Source organism: Beta vulgaris, chromosome 1, assembly GCF_026745355.1.
Source record: "Beta vulgaris subsp. vulgaris cultivar EL10 chromosome 1, EL10.2, whole genome shotgun sequence".
NCBI classification, from domain to species: domain Eukaryota; kingdom Viridiplantae; phylum Streptophyta; class Magnoliopsida; order Caryophyllales; family Amaranthaceae; genus Beta; species Beta vulgaris.
The window spans coordinates 62,052,969-62,068,534 of record NC_079202.1 but is presented as its reverse complement, the minus strand read 5'-3'; the positions used below and the strand labels follow the sequence as shown (position 1 = coordinate 62,068,534).

General features: G+C 35.0%; 2 protein-coding genes across 6 annotated transcripts; both read right to left on the bottom strand.

Annotated features, from left to right (window-relative positions):
* Nucleotides 1-661: 661 nt before the first annotated feature.
* On the bottom strand, nt 662-7,054 carry LOC104902470 (metal tolerance protein 1). 5 transcript variants are annotated; one of them, XM_010690275.4, is made up of 3 exons: nt 6,895-7,054; nt 5,554-5,646; nt 662-2,136 (listed from the first exon to the last, which is right to left on the bottom strand). In XM_010690275.4, exon 3 carries the CDS (start codon nt 2,134-2,136, stop codon nt 877-879), a length of 1,260 nt encoding a protein of 419 aa, XP_010688577.1. In that variant the 5' UTR covers nt 5,554-5,646; nt 6,895-7,054; the 3' UTR covers nt 662-876. The 5 variants fall into 5 exon arrangements, with proteins under 5 accessions (XP_010688577.1, XP_048501969.1, XP_010688687.1 ...); XM_048646012.1 differs by lacking the exon at nt 6,895-7,054 and adding an exon at nt 6,788-6,806; XM_010690385.4 differs by lacking the exon at nt 6,895-7,054 and adding an exon at nt 6,581-6,756.
* A 7,380-nt stretch (nt 7,055-14,434) lies between these two features.
* Nucleotides 14,435-15,358, bottom strand: LOC104902693 (NDR1/HIN1-like protein 1). Its single transcript, XM_010690606.3, has one exon. It carries the CDS (start codon nt 15,356-15,358, stop codon nt 14,435-14,437), a length of 924 nt encoding a protein of 307 aa, XP_010688908.3.
* Nucleotides 15,359-15,566: the final 208 nt, after the last annotated feature.

Here is a 15,566-nt window from a genome sequence, read left to right as displayed (position 1 = left end):
TATCTTCTTTCTTCTGGTTGAAAATCATCATGGCCTCCTTTGCTGTACAATGAACAAAGACATCAAGATGATCAAGTGTTCGTACGAAGAAATAAACTTAGCCATTCAGCAATGACAAGCTTATCAAGATGGAGGGGATCAAATGTCATTTTACTAAAAGAAGGGATTGTAATTAGCACGTTTACTAAATCATAAGGGTTGAGGTCTGATCAAAGTCCTCCTTTACCAGTAAAAAAATTTAAATGACAGAAATTAAATTCATCTAACTTGTGAAAAAGATATTAACCAATATGGAATAAACAAGTTATCTATGGAAATTGTTAAAGGTTGATGTTTAACATGAGGTATCTCAGATGGGTTGATGGAGCATGGTAGCTCCATCACATGAGAAACGCCAGCGGATCTACCATCCATATGAAGAACAAAAGGAGATCATGTTAACTGTGACTGATAACTGAATAGGAAGTACCTGATGAGAAGCAGATTTAAGTCATCCATGATCGTCAGACTAGCTGTTGTAGGTCCCACAGATCAACGGGCATTATGCAAGAAAAATCATCATACCAGTTGACTCTTCCTATAATCCTATCCCAGCTGCCTGCAGCTTCAATTAGAAGTGGGGCTATAAAGCCAAAGGTGATTGAAGACAATAGAGTAGACATCAGCAAAGAAAAAGAGTTTTCTCATTCATATGTTAGACTTCAACAATGAACGATTGTATGTCTAGCAATAGCATGTACAATAGCCAACAGATTCGGCGGATTTTTCTGCTCACTAAAGAAAGGCTACATGTAGCTAAAATGCTAAATGACTACTTAAGAGACAATACTGAAACTAACTGTGGCTAAGAAAACTCTGAGATCATCAATGAGCAAATTAACGTTCTATTTGAATAGTAACATGGCTGATGTTGTACTCTTTCCTTATGTAATCTATAACTTTGTCCAGTACCAGATCTGCATCAGCTTCAGGGGTAATTTTAACATGGCAAGCCAACAAAATCTTTCCCACAGTAATGGCCCATATATGAAGCTCGTGGACAGCTACTACTTCTTCCATATCTAGCAATCCAGTTTGCAGTTTAGTTGCATCAATCTCTCTAGGGGTGCTTTCCATCAGGACTTCAAGTATATCTCTCAGCATTTTGATAGTTGTCCATAGAACAACAACTGAAAACACGAGGGTGCATATCAAATCAACTATCTTCCATTCTGGCTTATACCAAATAATTCCTCCTCCAATCATTACACCAACACTCTGGATCGAATCACCAAGAACATGCAGATAAGCACCTTGAACATTTATATTCCTCTTCTTCTTCTTCACATTCCCTCCCTTTTGGTTGTGTTCATTGTCACAATGAGAGTTATTAAGAAGTGGTTCCGTATGATCATGATGCTCATGAATATGGTGATTTCCCTCTTCGGTGTGCTGATGACGAGGACTTGCGGTTACTATCACTCCGTGGTTGTGGGTATGACTATGACTGCGCTCAATATCACCGTGACCATGATCATGACCATTACCATGACTGTGGCCGTGCCCGTGTCCGTGTCCGTGTCCGTGTCCGTGACCATGACCATGATCATGACCCAATACAAGGGCCATTATTATGTTTACAACTAGACCAAAGGCAGAGACCACAAACATAAGGAAGCCATTAACGTCACCAGCTTCATTTATGAGTCTGATAATGGCTTCATAAACTAAAATGCCAGCAAGAAGCCATATAAGCTGAATGGAGACAAGTGCACCCAATATCTCTACTCTAAGAAACCCATAAGACTGACGAGGGGTAGCTTCCCAGCCTGCTGCCCATAAAGAGAACAAAGAAATAGCAAAAGCTGCCACATCGGATAGCAAATGAGCAGCATCAGTTAGAATGGAAAGACTGTTGGCTTTGATTCCACCAATAACTTCTACGGTCATGAATATGACGCACATAACAACAGCAATAATAAGCTTCCGCATTGAAGCTGATCTCTCTGCAGCATCCGCTGAGTTTGTTCCACCACTTTCAAATTCACAATGTACTTCCCCACAAAACTTGTTTCCTCCTCCAAAGCGTCCCTCCTCAAGAGCATGACTTCTTCCGATTTCAACAATGTGGCCATCATGAGAATTACTTGCTTCCATCTAAATAAAAATCAGGGGTTAATGAAAAGGATATACAGTCTAAGCATTCAACAAAAACAACCAATAAAAGTATAATCTGATCACATTGATATTTCACAACCATGATAAAAACAAACACGCAAAACAATCACAAGCAATCCATCTGAAGAGCATAGGCAGAAATTAGAAATAACAGCCTGTAATTTCAGTTCACTGAAGAAGATACAGAAAGACCTCGAACAAAATTTACACCACAGGCACCTATTCTTTATGGTTTATAAAACTATAAAGGGCATATATTTGTGACCCCTAATAGAGAAGTAAAAAATTAGAAACTAACATGAATTTCTACAAAACCACAAAGGACACAGCACGAGTACTTACTATATTCAATATTTCAGGAAACTAATGTGAGAATCACAAAATGCTCAATCCCAAGTACCTACTTTAGAAGCCACCTTTGATGTTTATATAGGTACGGGGACTTTGTGCTCATTATCTCTACAGGGCATTCGTGCAACCTCCAGGTGAGGTGGAATGAAGAGAGCCATAAACTTACGCAGCCCCAAAGGTCTACTGAAACTGAGCAGCTTGAGAGATATCAAGACATTGAGTTTTATGTATCATCAATAGCATCCACTGATGTATAATCGATATTAAGATTAAACCAATTTAAATGCTTGAAAGTTGAAATAAAGGCTTGAGTCCTCTGACATTCTTTACCTTGAAAGCTCAGCCAAAAAGCCAAACAACAAATGCTTAGTTGAGGATACTAAGAGAAAGAAAAGTTGCCTACGATTTCTTAATTAGATTAGCAGGTGTCTGGATATATGATACAAGTCTTTTGATGAAAAGAAGCCCCCACTCACAGAGGATTATCCTATATGTGATCCGGCCACTGTCATCAAGGTGATGTGAGGTTCAGGGGGCCTAAGCAACTGCTACCTCTACCCATAATGACGCAGTCATCCAGTAGCTCAGGCTGGACCCAGAGTGAAGGTTGTATCCCAGTGTGGCTCACTACATGAAGGGTTGTGGCTACCATAAAAATTGTGAAAAAACAGCTCAAGATAAAGCAACTTGTCTGAATGTGCTAGTTGCTTAAGCCTGACCACTCTCTTGTTAACCAGCCTTGCTATTTGTTTAGGGCTAAGCCTTTTCCAACCACTGTTGTGGATGAAACCATCAGAATATAAGATTCTAACCAGCTTGTGGGCCCGGCAGATGCCCCTTTTTTTATGCCTACGTTTCAGTATTTCCTATGTTCTTATGTTTTCATAGGGCCAGTTGTTTTCAGTTCTATATAGGGAGTGGTCATTGCTATTTACTTTTTAGGCAAAAGCATTTCTTAGTTGGATTTGAAATTTGGTTATAGAAAAGATGAGGTAAGTTGGTGGTAGAATGATAATATTTTTAAGTAGATGGTCAAGGGATCAGAACGTCTTGCATAACTTTTTGGGTCATTCATATTAGAAAAAGAAATGGTATGTCAGAGCTTAGTAGCTTATATGCGTCACGTCAGCATATACTTATATGAGGACATATGAAATGTCCAATTGTTCCCCACATTTTCCAATAATATAAATTGATATGAATGAAGTCCAGTAAACTAAACTATTTTATTCCTAGAAGAGCTCTTAAATGACTCTGAAATGATCAGTGACTAATAGAACATGCACAATTGCATTCTAATAAAGGTTATGCTCTGGAGTCCTCGAGATTGTCAGGGACTCATTGTGTACGGCAAAGAACCAGTATAAGAGACAACAGCCTAAACTGATATCTAAGTTCATATATTCCCATACAGTTATTGTAGCAGTAAGGTATACATAATTGCAAATTGGATATATTTCTGGGAATTTCTCAAACCCCAAGCTAGTGCAATGAGACACCAAAATTATGACATCTCATGAATAGTGATGGGTTAAAAGGATTTTAACAAACTGAATCTCTTTGTAGCTAGCAACAAACAGACAATAGAGGCCTCACTATATCAACACGTTTAATACAACAAAATGGGAGTCAAAAGGCACATCAACCAAATGAGGAATGATCAATAATATCAAGCAAAAATCGACTAGAAATGCGAGACTGTCACAACAGCTTTACATAAGAGAGAAAGGCTACCTAAGAGCGCAATTTGCCCTCTTGGCATGCTATTTTGAAATTGTAGCTATTAACTCTTGCCAAATAGTGAGGGGGCACAAAAAGTTCCTATTCAAAAACTGACCAAATAAGGGGTTGTTTGGTTAACATTATTTAATATAGGAAGTTATAAATTCTAGGAATTGGAATTGTTTGGTGTTGTTTGGTTGACAAATTCATGGGAAGTAGAAATTCCTAGGAAGTTCCACTTCCCACAAAATGGAGGAAGTTACTTACCTAGGTCCTGACCTAGGTAAGTGGAAATTCCCATGGGAATTTTCATTGGGAATTTCCACTTCCATTGAATCACCAAACAACATCTAGCATTTCTTAGGAAATACAATTACATGGGAAGATAATATTCCAAGGAATTTGCACTTCCTACATTCAACCAAACGAGCACTAAATATCCAATGATTAAAGCCACTTTTCAGGGGAATTTAAGAGGAAACAATAGTTCCTGAGAGGAGACAAACAAAAGTTCATCCAAGTCACAGCCGTTTGACCAAAGAACATATGTAAGAACAGCCGGGAAGATCCAGATAAAGCCCAAATTATTTCTTGTTATAGCCTATAGGGTAAGATTTAGAAGAAGGGCTCACGGTAAAAAGAAGCAAAAATTATGAAACCCGTGCTTATTCTGAGAGATCTTAGCTGATAGTATTCAGGAAAGAATATTCTCCTCTAACGAATATCAAGAATGCAATCTTGAATTAATTGATCGACCAAGATTGCCTTCAAGGTAACTACCATGCCAAAGAAAGAATTAATTCATCCACCAAGATTGCTAATACATAATGCAAATTTCTAACTTCGAATGGAGTATCATTCGAAAACCATTATAATATAGCAAATTCAGGATCCTAGCTCCAATTAAATGAAAACTTCCAGATATAGCGATGTCATACAGTCACGACATAAATCTAATTCAAAGAGAGGGGACTGAAAAGTCCTGAAATAAGGAAGCAAGAAAAAAACTGAAGGAGTCGAGAAATAAAACTGAGTGGTTTAACCGAGTCTAAGAGAACCCACAAACTGATGTCATACTTAATAATCTAATAAATTGATTTTCTTTTCCACACAACAAATCAATTAAAACTTAAAGTCATAATATTTTTCATACAACTGCAAAAGATGAGATAAATTTCTCAATATCTAGAGCTAATATTACAGCTAAATAAAATGACAAAAAATTTCCCTCAAAATTTTTTTTTTGCTGACAAACTTCAATCAGAATTCTATATATAATCCAATAAAACATTGAACGGGTGGAATATAAGATGAGAAGGATACCTTGGTATCTTGATCCTGATGACTTGTTAAGTTCTCTAAAAGAATTCGCTACAGTAATCAAGCAATGACTTGAAGAATCAAAGAGGATGAATGCTGCAATTAACAAGCCAAAACCAAAATTATATAATTGAAAAGAACATGAAGTGGAACAAATTCAAGCTGATACAACGATAAACAAAAATCTAGAGAGCAAACAGAAGGAAGGAGATACAAAATAATATTCAATTTGACACGATGATAGCGACAGGAAAACAGAATTTCAACATTAGAAAACAATTGAATTAACTAATTAGAGTGAAACCTAAGGAGAGAAAGAGCTGGATGTATCTACTAAGTGTGCATCTGGTGGCTGACAAAATGACCAACGGTGGCCGGAGAAGCGAGATTTAGGTTAAGAGATATGAAATGGTAAGAGTCTAAGAAACATGGGAAGCATGAGGGATACATTATTGATAAGTGGTAAAGGGAGATGTTTATGCTTTTTGTGATCTGTAAAGCAATTCCAATAACTACAACCTTGTCTTTTGCTAAAAGAAGGTGGGTGATCCCAAATGCTGATGTATAGGCAGTTTAATACACCCATTCAAAGTAAACACTAGTAAACCCAAAATTATGAATAATAACCAAAATTGTATGACACATCACAAACATCAAAGCTGACAAACCATAATCCGAATCAAAAGAGATATTCAAAGCAAACCCAATTATGAATAATCCTCATTTCCCAAACATTATCTTTATTTATAGAGGTAAATCATAACAGAAAATCTTTCCAAGTTTACATTTTCTAATTTCTATCAAGATTAACGTAGAAATCTCAGTAATCCCAGAAAATAACAAGAATTCAAAGCAAACCCATCAAAGTATTATGCCAAGACAAACCTTTAAATTACTTAATTAGCAGACACCCAGAATAATTTAAGAACTTGGAAGATCAGAAATACAACAAAATCTCAACAATCACAGAAAATAACCAAAATTTAAAGGATACCCATCAAAGTAATCAAAGTATAATGCCAACACAAACCTTAAATTACTTAATTAGCAGACACCCAGAAAAAATTAAGAACTTGGAAGATCAGAAATACTACAAAAATCAAAAATCTGGAAAACAGAAAGACAGAAGTGGCGATAATATGACTTGAGTAAACATGTCCACCACTTAGTTTAAGAACTATTCAGGAAAGGGACTAACAGATATATCAACTACCATAGTATAAGAATTAATACATACTATAATAAATTAAATTGATAAGCGCCATTAATACTGTTTCTACAGGTATTAAATACAAGAAATAAGTTTCTGAAAAGAGAAGAAAAGGAAAAACGAAAAGGACTTACAGAGGAGACGGGTAAAGATGGGATAGTTTATGAGATCATACTATAAAATGATATTCTAATTCCCTATTTTTATTTTCAAGTTTGACGGTGATGAAACAAATTAACAAACCTTGATTTTGATTTTTGGGTTCTACTTAGGGCGGGCCGCGGATATATGGGAAATTGGGAATACCAATATGAGATGAGTTTGGTTCGGATCGATAATAAACGGGTTTTAAATTTTAAGGTAGTTTTTACTTTTTAGGTTTGGGCTATATTTAGGGTGATTGTATTTTTTATTTATTAATATTTCATTTTGAAATAATAATATCAAGCATCACTTGGTTTAGTGGTTAAAAGATCAATATATATATTCCTGATCTCAGTATCGAATGTGACATTAGTATTGATAAATTTTAAGTTGTATAAAAAGGGCTGAAAATTTCAACTCTAACTCAATTGATTGAGTAGATGGATGATAACTTAGGGGAGTTATTGAATTATAAATTACTTTATTTAAAAAGGTTATAATATTTTGACTTTGTATTATTTTAACTATAATCAGAATTTTTTGACTTATATATACAACAAAATTAAGTATTTAATATGATTTCTTAATGTATATTTACAAAATATTGACTTTTTATAATTTAGAGTTACATATAATCAAGGATTTTGTAGGTCAAAACTCAAAGTTACACTTCGATAAGCATGTAAGTCATAACAGAAAGCAAAGTATATTTAGGGTTAAAGTTTAAAGTAGAAGTTTGATTAATTAGATCACTTGTGTCAATCTATCCAGTTATATTGGTTGAAAAATCCACTATTAACCCGTTTATTTTAGATTACTAATAACACAACAAACTAGACTCGGTCCTATGAACTTTGGGATCGAAGTTGATGTCGATACCAGTTTACTATCACCTTATATTCTTAGGAACTTAAATTTTGGATTTCCTTTGCAAGAGGTGAGACTCGAATCCGTGAATTTTGAGATCAGAGGTAATGTCAATACCAATATGCTATCATTTTATGTTCCTATTGACTTTAACTTTGGATCCCTCTTTTGTAAAGAGTGAAACTTGATGATCCAATAAACTTTAACATCAAAAATAATGTCAAATTGTTAATACTACTAGATTATCACGCTGTTTCTAGCGACTTCAACTTAACTTAATTAATTTTAAAAAATCAAAAACAAACTTCCATGCCTTGGTGTTGTAGGAGACTGTGTCATTGACTGGCCTTTATCAGATATTTATGACCATTAACTGTTCCATGAAGATGCCAATGAGAGATTTCACCAAAAAAACCAATGCCAATCAGAGACCAAAATTTGGTGGATTTTTGTAGTATTGGATACCTTGGGGATAGTGATATGTTGTTATACAGCACATATTAGGCTTGCCGAATATTCGTACTCCCTTTTTCCCCTTCATGTTTTAAGCTTTACCGCTTTATATCACCTAGCAGACTCTATTTTTTCGAACTTATTTTCAAATTTCAATTTAGTTGAGTGACTTCAGTTTAATTTTTCTCTGTAGTTCAGTTCAGTTTTTTACTGTCCAAAATGGACGGGGCCTAAGTTTGGATTTCGTCGAGATCAATTATACAAATCAATTCCCCTCAAAAATAAAAGGAAGGCAATTGATAATTTATTTCAGTATGAATAGCTAATCAAAGAACAAATAGCTACATTAATCTATAATAATATACTGTAATTGATGATCTTTTTTCCCTTGGTGCATGGTACATGTTTTACCTCAAAATAGATAATCTATTTCCTCTCCCTTTAATTAAATTAGAGATAGATTGAGGAATTGATGTATGAATATGAGGTATGTTAGAGATTATGATATATGAGTTTATAATTTAAAAGTACAATCAACGTTTTTTGAATTAAACTAGTAAAGGTTGACCTTAAGTAAAGAACATGTCACGTATAAGAGTGTTTTGTTTTGATTCTTTTACTTAAGGGTGACTAAAGGAATAAGCTCCTTATCTAGGTGGCTTTTAGTTAAAAATCCAAAATATTTTATAAAAATAATTGAAAATTAATTAATTTGATTTTATATGTTTTTACACATTAATTTTATTTTATTTTACTATTGTATTAAGATTTTTAGTCGATTATAATTTCTCCAAATAGCAATATTCTATTTCAAATCAATTAAATCGTTTTCATGTACGTAATTCAGATTCACCTAAAAGTTTACTTGTAATCAATTATGGTGTCCATGGCATCTCCACATCAACAACCTACTTTGATTTCAACTTCTCATTTTGTCATTTGGTAAATAGAGATGTGGATGTTGGTTCAACTGTTCAAGTCTTGTCTTATGATTCAAGCTTTAGGCCCATTGGTACTACTAGTTGGCCTCATTGAACACTTTTTGTTTTGTTGTTAATTTGTGAGTTGTGAGGAAAATTTGAGCTTAATTAACTTATATGGTGAAGTAAAATTTATATATTTTGAAGGAAAATTGGCAAATACAACAATACCAACTACCATTTTAACCGAAAGAGTAGCCAGAATAAGTGTATTGGGTAAGATCAACTATGATGTTGGGTGTGGAAAGTAAATTGTGGCAATAAATTATATCGAATTTTGATGCGTCCTTCTATTTTAAGGCGGTAGTAAGACATAGGTGGGAAGCTGGAAGTAGAAGATTGAGCTTTACAAGTGAAGGGACAAGTAGAGAACTACTAAAACTCATAATAATATGTTGTAAGAAAATTCAAGTTGGTGTCACTCTCTATTCTGGATAATAAAGTTTGTGTTTTCTTCTATTTCAAGACGATAGTAAGACATAGACGGGGAGCTGGAAGTAGAAGGCTGGACTTTACAAGTGAAGGGGCAAGTAAAGAACTACTAAAACCTATAACAATATGTCACTAAATGTAAGAAAATTCAAGTCGGTGCCACTCTTTATTCCGAATAATAAAGTTTGTGTTTTCTTATACAACCATTTAGTAGATATTGTACCATGCATCCGAGCTTTAGTTGATGTCATATAAACCAAAATTTCTTTCCTAAAATAATAAAATTACGCTGTATAAATATTACATCCTTCATTCTCACTCTCTCTCTATATATATATATAAGACCATAAAAATAGTTCAAATTATGGTTTGTGTCTTCAAACTAGAACTCGCCCCACTTTGAGCTATATATATAGCCCTTCGAACACAGCTACGCCCAATGAAACTTGGCCCATATGTGACTCCCACTCCAATGAACTGTTTATGTTGAGCCCAAAAAAATGTATAATCTCTATTCTACTTCCTCCGTGTTTTTATTCTTGCTACATAGAGAAAGTGGGGGGTTTTTAAGAAAGGTAGAGAGAGAAAGTAGGGGACCACCACTTTTTGAATAAAAAACCATTTGTTAAGGAAAAAGTATGAGTATTTTAAAAGAGAAGGTGGGGGACCACCAACTTTTTAATAGTATTTTAAGATTTTTATGGTGAGAAGGAATCCATTTATGGTATGTAGCATCTATTATGACATTTCCATTTAAGGGAAATGTAACATCTATAAAAAAACGGAGGAAGTATATGGGAAGAAGGGTAGGACACCAAAATATTAGAAATCTCATTTTACCCTCATAACATCCTTATTCTAACTATTTACTTTAATAAAAAAATAAAAAATAAAACTACCTAATTAATTTATAAAATAAAAAAATATTACAAAAAGCAATTCAAATATTCCTAATTTATTAGAAATAATTAATAATTAATTTAATTTTCTTCATCTCCTACAAGAAATTAATTTTCTACGTATCTTCGCACGCATCGCGTGCATATAAAAACTAGTTGTCATTAAGTACAACCTCCAAATGAGCTTGTCAAGACAGACTCAAGCCCATATCTGCACAGGCCCAACTCAGACAAAGTTTGAGTGGGCTTTGGCAGTTTTGGCTGGACTATGAATCGACCTGGAACTGGTTTAAAAGCAATGTTTCAAAAACTTCAATTATACAAGAATCTGATTCTTTCATGTTAAGGTATAGTACTGCTTACTGCACTACTACATGCAATTTAAATTTTCTTAGAGGTTGATTCTCTACGCACTATAACCATTCGTTAATAAAATCAAGGGCTATTGGGCTATAATAGAATATGTGAGATTTCACGAACAATTCACATGCGAGGGAACGTGTTGTCTTATATTGAGCAAAATATGAACTGTTGTGGAGGGTTGTGTAATGTATCCCATATCGAAAGAGTGTTGTGTCCACTTTATAATTAAGGAGCTAGTCCTCTTGTCGCCATATGATTTTAAAGTGGACTCGTTCGTTATTAACCTTATTTGGCGAAAAAAATCGAAATTGGCAGAAAAGTACAGGATCAAGCACATAAATTGATCAAATCAGACTTATACCTATAGTATATCTTTTGGTATAAAGTGAGAAACTTAAGCATCTCCTTGAAGGGTCTAAGGCTAAGAAGAATTAATGAGCTAGCTTCAAAAGTTAAAGTTAGATAGCTTCCTTTTCTTTTGTTATTTCTTTATGATTTTTGGGTGCATATTAGATGCTCATTTTATTACTCTTTTGATAATTAATCATACAAGTGATCACGTATTAGTATTATCATAGTGGAAATGCTCCACTTACGGCCCGTTTGGTAGTTGGTTATAAACGGTGGTAATGAAAATGAATTTGTGTGTAAATTTGTGAAGAATATCATTGTTCATTCCCATGGTAATGCTAATTTATCCTAACGTGTCCACTTTCCTTCTTGAATTTTCATTCCCATCCAATACCACCTTATAGGTGGTAATGAGTGGTAATGAAAATTTCTTCCGCTTGGAGACAAAAACACAAGTTTAGGGGGTATATTGCTTGCCCATGGAGAAAAAAAAGCCTCCTCATGGAGATTTTAAGGGTACTTACCTAATAAAACTACACTTAAAATTCATTCCCATTACCGCAATTTATTAACGACTACCAAACAGACCATTAAGGTGGTACACATACTTCTATAGTTCATTGTCAACCATCGTCCCCTCCCAGCCTTAATTACTTTTAAGCATGAGCCTTTATAAAATGTAATAAAATACTATCACTATTTGCACATATTATTAGAAAAATGTTTAACAAATTTAATACTGAATTTTTCTAACAAACTCATTCCATTTTACTCTGAACCAACTATATCCTAGTCATCTCTTCTCTTATCCTTCCTTTTTTCTTGATTATTGAACTACAACCGATAATTTCAGAAAAATAACTCGGTAGTTTAACGGAACAGATTAAAAAAGTTACTGAATGGATTAAACTAGTCACTGAATGCATTAACGAATGTCATTACTGACTAGGTTAAACTGATCACGATATAGATTAATCTGATCCCTAAATATATTAAACTAGTCACTATATTGAAAAAAATGGCATGTTCTCTTCTTAATACTGGGATTGGATTGTGCCTAATTTTAAGTTAAAATTAGACGATCTCTTATGAGACCAACTGCGCTATTTGTTAGTCGAGATCACGAATTCACATATGTATCATTTTATATTGTCAGATCTAACCTAATTACACCTCTTTGTGCCTTTTTATCAATCGATGAAAACTTCGTATATAAATCTATTTTATGATAATTAGTTGAGAAATCTCTCCTATATAAACTACTTTTCAAGTCAAAATCACAAATAATTATAAGTTTGAAACGAATAGAGTACTAATATATCTCCTTAAGGTGTGTAAACTACGACTGAACAAAAAATGGATCAAAGATCAATTCATTCTAAAGGTAGGGAAATCCAATTCATCCTAACATATATTATTTTACATTTCAAAATTTGGTCTTAAATTATTGAATAGAATAAAACATAAAGAAGCTTATGATACAAGTGCACCGATTGATAGATAACCTTGAAGCTAACAGCTGAAAGAGGTTGTTGACCTTATTCATTAAAAATTGACACAAACACTCTCTATTCTAGCTGAGTAGATTGATCATGCAGTACACTTGTTGGTCGTTTGCACATGTTGTGTCAATCAACCATGCAACTCGCTAAAAAAATATACGTACTCCAAATTTGCATTTTTGCTGCTCAAGAGTCAAGACGGTTCCTTGAAAACTTAGCTTGTCCACACCTCACGGCTCACACCCTTCAAAGCTTATCTTTACCGTTATGTTTTCATTCATTTCTTTTGGATTTCATTCATTGATCTCCAACTAGCATTTTTTTTAAGTTGATAAAATGAAGGAGTCTATTATTATTAAACTAACAACTCATATACAGACAGGTATAATCAATCAGCTTTATAGATTAAATTTTTTAAAAGAAAAGAAAATGGTAAAGGAAACCTAATCTCAAAATGTCCTTAATGGAGATTAATTCAATGACCTTAAAGTCATAAAATTAACTATTTACCACTAGGCCGAGCTTTATTTGCAATTGTCGGAAATACTAAGTCTATTAAAGGCACCAAAATAGATGGAAAGTTCATATTTGTCATAGAATGGGTACCTCGATTTACTATATTGTAATTGTCGGTACTCCAACTAGAATATGCTACTAAATTTGTTTCTTCTATTTAAGGCTAGGAGAAGGCGCCCTAATCGAACCGGACCACACTCAAGTCAACCCGATCCGGGTATGCAGGCAAGGCCCCCTTGGAAGTACAGGGAATAATAAGGAGAAATTCGTACCCCAAAATACCTCTAGTTGAGATTAATTCCATAACCTCAAGATTGTGAAATATAAACCAAATTATTAGATCAAATACTACTTGTTACTGAATTTGTTTCCTAAACTTGCATGCTGTATAAGTATTCCACTCTTGTACTCGATTTTTTTTTTCTTTTACAAGTCACAAATTAATTAGGGAAAAAATATTTAGTAAATGTTAAATATTCAAAGAATTTGTTTATTACTTTGTTTCTTACGAAAGGAAAAAAAAAAATCATTTTGGTTTGAGGAAATACCATCAAATTTGAAGGTTTTTTTTATAGGAGAGTACTCAAGAGTAGTAATGGAAGTGGGAATCATTGGTAAAACATTAATGAAATTAGTAAGATAAGAATTTAGTCCAATCATCCGAGCGGTAAAATGGCTTATTTAGACTTATTAAAAACTTACTATATATGATTATTATCATTATAATTACCAAGGATGTCTTGACTTAATGGTTAAAATTGAGGTGTTGTGAACAATAGTTCACAGGTTCGAATCCCCCCATCCCCTTCTTTATACTGCCTTCGTGGCTCATATGGATCAAAAATTTATTATCATTATGATTTGATGTTATCTAACTAATTACATTTTAATCCTTAATCAAGAGTGTAAACATCAATATTCTCCTTCACAATTGGTGCTATTGAAATTAGCCAAAATGTAACTATTACACATTACACATAAGAGCATCCTTCCCCTTTTTAACACTTCTTGGCACATACTAGTAGTATAGTAGGACTATAGGAGTAATACTAACAGAAATTATACTAACTTCCTCCTTAATTAAGCTTAATTAGCTTCCACACAAAACCAAGAAAAATAATTTGAAAAATTAAAAAGAAAAAAGAAGAGTATTACATACAAAATTAGTCATATATCAACAAAGCAAGGAGGATTCCCAAGCAAAGGCACTTGACCACTTGGATTACCACCACCACTCTTAAACCCTACCATAATATCACACCTAACATAAACCCTACTATGCCCACTCCTAAACCACCCAGCTCTATACTTTACTCTCCCCACCAACACCCAACTCAACCCCACCACCCCGTACGCCTCGTCCGCCACCAGTCCCTCCACCACTTCCGGCGGCGCCACCACCGGAGCACCACCAATCGCCGGCGACATCATGACGGCGCTCCGCTTCAAGTGCTTCAACGGCGGAAGAGAAACCGGCGGGGTGATGGGGTGGTTTTGGTAGTGCACCGACGCCACGAGGCGGTCGTAGTAGAGGGCAGTACGCTTGCTGGGGTTGCGAGTGACGACAGTTATTTGAACGGAGGCGGATACAAACGGCGGCGGTAAGGTGGCGTTGAGGGAGTACACGGCGGCAGAGATGGCAATGAAGTGAGGTTTTGAAGGGCGGTAGAGGAGCCATAGGATTAAAGCGGTTAGGCCTAGGAGTAATAGTAGGATGCTTATCACGGCACAGAGTTGACGCCGCCTATCGTTATCGTCGTCGTTATCGTCATCATAGCGATTATCGTAAGGCGGTGGAGGGCGGGATTTGGTAGGAGGAGAGGTTGGAAGAAAGATAGGTTGTGGTGGTTGTAAGGGTTGTTGAGGGGCGATTGGAGGTTGAGGTGGTGGAGGAGTGGCGGAAGGTGTAGGGTGTTTTTTTGAAGGAGGACGTGAACTAGGAGAGAATAAAGGTTTTGGAGGTTGAAGAGGTTGTTGTGGGGTGATAGGTAGCGGTGGTTGATGGGTTGTTACAGTATTAGCAGGATAATGATTTTGAGGATTATCATAGTCATCATCGTGGTGATTGTCGTCATCGTCGTCGTCGTCCATCATTTTAGGGAGGTGGTGACGGTGGGGTGATGGCTCTTCGCCGGGATACATGGAGGTAGTTGTTGTAGGAATTAGTTTGGGTTAAGGATTAAAGGAGGAGAGTATAAAGGGGAAGAGTAAAACAAAGGTAGTAGTAGTATACTAGTGAGTGTTGATGTGCTACTACTATGTGTTAATGTGTATATATGTTACGAGTTTTAAGACTCGA

Bases quoted from the DNA above. Each gene is read 5' to 3' on its own strand.
- LOC104902470 (XM_010690275.4), bottom strand. From the start codon at position 2,136: ATGGAAGCAAGTAATTCTCATGATGGCCACATTGTTGAAATCGGAAGA.
- LOC104902693 (XM_010690606.3), bottom strand. From the start codon at position 15,358: ATGGACGACGACGACGATGACGACAATCACCACGATGATGACTATGAT.